Below are 6,000 nucleotides of genomic sequence, written 5' to 3'. Positions count from 1 at the left end.
GAGTCACTATGCAGCCCAGGCTAGTATCACACTTATAGCTATCCTCCTGCCTCAGCTTCTCAAGGACTGGTACTGCAGGAATGAGCCACCATGTGGATTGAAGTCTTGGAACTCATGGTCTATTGTGGATTGCTCTCAGGAGAGTTGGAGATAAGGAAAGAAACATATGTGTGTGAGTGTGTGGGAGGGGGTGCGGGCAGAGCAAAGCCAGCTGGAGACAGGCTCCAGCCTTGACCCTTGGAATGGAGAGAGCACCGGGGACCACAGCTCAGCACTCTCTGTTGATGGGGCCCTGCAAAGGCGGTGCAGGGGCTGCCGTTGTCAGGAGAAAGTCTCCTGCGTGCCACTAAAGCACAGAGAGCACTGGGGCTGGCGAAAAGGCTTCTCTCTCCCACCACTCCGCCGCTCGGGTTTTGACTTACACAATGAGTCCAAGATTTCAAGAGACACGTGGAAATAAAGTCGTCCAGATTTATTGACATGGGTGGGTTTAGATGGTGGCGCTCTCCCAAAATGTCAGAAGGGGTTTGCTTATATTAGAAGGGGGAGAGGGGCGGGGCTTGGGTGACCTGTTAGCCCGCCCTCTACCTGGGCCTTATGTGACACGGCAAGGGGTCTGTATGTTGGGTCTCTGGGTTCTGGGGTGTGGCCGAACACCCAGGATTCCACAGCCCCACAGTCTGGGAATGATGGCGTCTGTAAAGAACACTCATTGCTGCTGCAGGTGGGCAGACCTGACCAGATGTGCAGCTTGTGCCAGGACACCAGCCACAACTCTGATTTCAGTCAACTCTTTTCGTTTGTTTCCTGAATAGCAAACACTTCCTTGAAACTCGTCTCAAACTTGGACTCCAGTCTAAGTCCCATTTTGCCAAACTTAGGATCCTAGAAAAAAAAAATAATGCAGATAAGAACGATGGTGGTCACTATCAGTGACAGAAACCTCCTCCCTCTTGGTGATTCTATCCTCTGAGGGACCCCGTTAGCTGCATGGTTCATTCATGTGTTAAGAACCTTAGATTTGGTATTTCTGAGAATCCTGCCTAAGGCGAGTCAGAAACAGAAACTCATCAGGCTGAAGAGATGACTCAGTGGGTCAGTGTTTGCCACACAAGTGAGAGGACCTGAGTTCAGATCCCCAAACCCTGTGGAAAGACGCAGCATGTGGTGTCCACTGTGGTTGACAGTTGCTTTGTCTCAAAGAAGCTGAAATGTAAGAAAACTGCACACAACTTTGCCTTCTACCTTGACTGTCAAGAATATTACGATACACACACACAAACACATCTGAACTCACACATAAACATGCACACACTCATGAGTACATACACATCATATATATCCAAACACACACAAAGATTTAAGCTAGGAGCTAGAGAGGTGGAGTGGTGATCAAGAGCATATCGTACTCTTGCAAAAGACCCAATTCAATTCTTCAGACTGATGCCTCTGGACCCCACAGGCATCTACATTCACACGCACACACACACACGCGCACGCACACGCACACAGAGGGTTTTTTTCCAGACAGGATTTCTCTGTGTAGCCCTGGCTGTCCTTGAACTTGCTCTATAGACCAGGCTAGCGTCAGACTCAGAGATATGCCTACATCTGGCTCATATATGCTAGGGTTAAAATCCTGTGCCACCATGCCCACATTTGACATACATATATTTTTAAAATTATTTTCTTTTGTGTGTGTGTGTGTGTGTGTGTGTTGGGGTGGGGGAGGGTGTTGCTGACCTTGAATGTGATTCTGTGATTCCGGAAGATGAGCCTCATGTCTTGCACAAAGTCTTCTACTTGGCAGTAAGCCTGGTCACTCAGCTTTTTCTTGATTTTGTCCAACCACATAGGCTCTTGAACACCCACAGCTCTCTCTCTAAACTGGTAAGAGAAATAGCCATAGGAGAGTGAATGCCACAACTCAGCATTTACCTTCTATGGGGTCCCAGAAACCCCACAGAAACAACAGAGCACTCTTCACAGATTAAGATCACAATCCCACAAACAGCCCTCTCAGTCATGAGACATCATGGAAGCCAGCAACCAGGGGTTCACCATCACTACTTACATAATAATAATATGGCATCTTGGAAAAAAAGGAGCTCTCAGAACAACGATAGGCTCTCAAGAGAACATACTCACACCTCTGCAAGGGAAAGGGACTCAGTCAAAGTAACTTAGAAAGGCAGAGTTTATACACATACCCAGGGGGAAAACACCACTCAAACCCATCTGCAAATTTACCCAACATGAGTGTCTCTTGGTTATAAACTTGTATGTCTGAGTTTTTATACCAAGAGGTTATGCTGCAACAGCAGCATGATGGAGTGTGGCTTGAAGGAACAGGCTCTCTTTGGACGCTATTCTTCTAGCTCCAAGCCTGTCAGTCGTCATCCAGGGGAAAGGAGGAAATATGGGGTTCACGGTGACTTACCAACTGTTCCTGGGGCACCATCTCCCTCTGCAGTATCTCAGATTCTGGAAGACTCTGTTGACTTCCTAAGGACTGAATCCTACAGAAGATGCAACTCCACGGTGTTCTGAAGTGTGGGACATGAAGTGAACAGAGGACTAGACCATTGAAAACAGCCACCATTCCTATGCCTGCCATTGTGCTTTCGGACTCTGAAGGCCCCCACTTTGATCTTAAGTTGCCAGCCTCCTAGCATTGTCATAGAAGGAGCTGGTCCTTGGAAAGTGGGCCTTATGATAAGTGGTGGGTCCCCATTTCCTGACAGAGGTTACTGAGAACAAAAGGAGACTAGGGTATCAGATCTGAGCACAGTAAATTGGTCTTCAAAAAAATTCTAGGAACCTTGAACTTCCAAGAGTTCATTATAACCTGGTGAAATGTGGGAAGTAGTTGGTCATGCTTTTTTTCTTTCACAAGTTCATAGAAAACACAAATAATTAGTGTATTCTACCCCCAGTCTTTTGGACAAGAGGCTTTGGTGCACAACTTTGAGAAAAGGCTCTATCGATGTATAGGCAAAAGACTGAGCCTTTATATCAGGAGAGATGGCTCCCTAATACAGAGAACATTAACCTTTTGCTGACAGCATCTTGAAACAGCTCTCTGGGTCTTCCTGTTTGCTATCTGTTAAGAGCCCTTGTGTTTCCCACCTCAAAACCCAGGCTCCCACTCCACAAGATGATGTGTACAACAAGGCAAGGGTATCTAGGAGACAGATAAGGGACCACATTCCACTCACATCTCAGCTTCCACTGTTGGGATATGACACTCTTCATGGAAGGATCTGGAACAAGTATCACAGCAGAAGAGTGTTCCTGCTTTCCGACACACCTCACATTCATCTGAGTTCTCAATCTACAAAACAGAACATCTCCATCATTGGGAGATGATGAGACTCCCAAAGCCGCCACTGTGGCAATCCTCCATAGGTGGCCTTTGCATAAGTCTACAATGACATTGATGCTTCTACCTGGAATATTTAGGGAAAACATGGAACACAATTTGCAAAACAAGACTTCCTGGTCTTTAGTGAAGTCTGGGAGAAGGGAGGCATGAAGCAGACCCCATACCATTTTCCCTGTAAAACCAAAGATCCTGACTCAGAATACTTGTGAAGTGTTTTGAGTAAAATTGGTGCCCATAGGACCACAGAGAGTGGCACTATTGGGAAGTGTGGCCTTCTTGATACAGGTATGGCTTTGTTGGAGGAAGTTCATCACTAGGGGCAGACTTTGAGGTCTTGGTACTTCAAACCAGGCCTAGTGGCTCACAGTCACTTCCTGCTGCCTTTTGATCCAGAGGTAAAACTCCCAGCTACTGCTCCAGCACTGAGTCAGCCTGCATGCTGCCATGCTTCCTGTCATGATGACAATGGACTAAACCTCTGAACTGTAAGCCAGTCCCAATAATTTTTTTTTTAATAAGAATTGCCCTGGTCATGGTTTGTCTTCACAGCAATAAAACCCTAACTAAGACAACTGGCAACAAAAGATGATTTTACATAATCTGACTAATGTTCCTAGCATGTGGATAAAAGGAGTTTCTGAAATAAAATATTAAGTCCACTTGCCTCTATAACAATGATGATGTTGACTCATCTAAGGGAGATGTACTAGGAATTTAATTTAACGGAATAAACTAAAACAATACCACATCCTGTAAAGTAAGCCCTTAGCATGCCATGAATTGAGAAAGAATCTGCAGAGGAGATTTTTGACTGTGGCTCCTGTGCCTAGGGGATCCAGAGCTGGTGGTAGGGCCTCAGAGATGACAGGATATGAGTACAGATGACCAGGCATGTGGATTCAAAGAAGAAGAAAAAATCTGTGGTTTTTGGAACCCTGTAGAAAATCTCTCAAGACCCAAGATAACAGGCATGTGAGACACGGAGTCATTGTCACTAAAATCCAAGTACGGTAGTCATGTCCCAGGGTGAGAGATTGGCATGGTTAGTTTGTGAATTTGATACAATCTAGAATTGTGGTGGTTTGAATAGGTTTGGCCCCCCACAGACTAATGTGTTTGAATGCTTGGCCCATAGGGAGTGGCACTATTAGGAAGTGTGACTTTGTTGGAGTGGGTGGGGCCTTATTGGAGGCAGTGTTTTACTGTGGGGGGTGGGTTTTGAGGTTATATATGCTCAAACTACACCCAGTGTGGCACGTAAGCTTCTGCTGCCTGCACATCAAGATGAGGAACTCTCGGCTTCTTCTCCAGCACCATGTCTGCCTGCACACTGCCATGCTTCCCACCATGATGTTAATAGACTAAACTTCTAAAGTGAAAGCCAGCCCCAGTTAAATGTTTTCCTTTATAAGAGTTGCTTTAGTCATGGTATCTCTTCACAGCAGTAAAACCCTAAGACAAGAATCCTCTGAGAAGAGAAGCTCTTTGGATGTATATTCTAGATTATGTTAGTTATAGTTAGACCCATCCACTGTGGCTTCCTGGAGTCTATGAGAAGAGAAAGGGAGGTGAGCATGAACATGCACTAGTTAACTCATTGTTCTCTGCAAGCATAAAAGAAACTTTGTTCTACAAAAGGGAAAAATCCCCCAAGTCAACAGAGGTTGAACTTCTTGTCAAATATTAGTGTACGAACTGACTGGAGTCAAAGTTAGCTTTCATCTAGAAAAGCTAAGCTTTGACATTATTTGTTCTTTGTTACTATAGGGTAAGATCTATTTATCAAAACCAATAGACTTTATAGAGCAATTATAAAGAGACAAATACATATCCACTGTGTGGTATATAAATACATGTATGTTCAAGGGGCAGAAGTGGACTATGACCAAACAGCTGCTGAGTGTAGGAAGCCTGGCATAACACCAAAATTAAGGCTCAATGTTATATACTGCCTAAATAGCTGGAAAAGTCAGAAGGCCAAAATGGGGTGGGTACATGTATTAAAGTACCCCACTGAGGAGGTTAAGACGGTAGAATCATGAGTTTGAAGACAGCTTGAAACCTTGTAACAACATCATCAACAACACACACACAAAAACAAAAACCATAACTAGCTGAAGAGCCTAGGATTGTCTATTAGTTCCTTGCTCCACTCTGTCCCCGTCAGAAGTCCCTAACTAATAACACCTATGATCCTTGATTGGTGGGTTTCTATCTCCTGCCATTCAGACAGGTATTCAAATGAGTTCCTCACAACCTTCATGGTATGTTACTGGGGTTTTCCTATGATCACTGTTAACACAGGAACCAGGATGTATCAGAATGATATGTGTACAGGAACACATGCATTCCTGGTCCCAACTTCAAGGAGAATGGTGACAGTTTCAGATTGGCCCCAGGGTTTGTATGAAAACCCACTAAATCTATAGGCAACTTTCTGCAGGACAGGTCCAGACCTAGAACTTGCACAGGAGGCTTGGCCTCCTGAGTTCTACCTGCACACGGGATATATGCTAGGTTTTTTCTTCCCAAACACTGTCCTTTGCAAATGGTGTCTCCTCCTGTATTTGCTCTTGACCCTTTACCCAAAGCCAGCCAGGCCCACTGCCATGTCA

At 45.0% G+C, this 6,000-nt stretch overlaps 1 protein-coding gene across 4 annotated transcripts in view; it reads right to left on the bottom strand.

The window, feature by feature from the left end:
* Positions 1 to 451: 451 nt before the first annotated feature.
* Positions 452 to 6,000, bottom strand: part of LOC114640636 (nuclear body protein SP140-like) — a 46,285-nt gene continuing 40,736 nt past the window's right edge. For all 4 annotated transcript variants that reach the window (XM_028789598.1, XM_028789599.1, XM_028789600.1 and 1 more), the window contains 5 exons: positions 3,219 to 3,334; positions 2,441 to 2,546; positions 2,075 to 2,152; positions 1,744 to 1,887; positions 452 to 885 (listed from right to left, as the gene is read on the bottom strand). In XM_028789598.1, coding sequence (XP_028645431.1) covers positions 787 to 885; positions 1,744 to 1,887; positions 2,075 to 2,152; positions 2,441 to 2,546; positions 3,219 to 3,334 — 543 coding nt within the window. In that variant the 3' untranslated portion in view covers positions 452 to 786. The remainder of the gene's footprint in view (positions 886 to 1,743; positions 1,888 to 2,074; positions 2,153 to 2,440; positions 2,547 to 3,218; positions 3,335 to 6,000) is intronic.

Source organism: Grammomys surdaster, unplaced genomic scaffold (assembly GCF_004785775.1).
Source record: "Grammomys surdaster isolate TR1022 unplaced genomic scaffold, NIH_TR_1.0 125846, whole genome shotgun sequence".
NCBI lineage: Eukaryota > Metazoa > Chordata > Mammalia > Rodentia > Muridae > Grammomys > Grammomys surdaster.
Note: the sequence above shows the minus strand (reverse complement) of the source record. Positions and strands in the feature narration are given on the sequence as shown.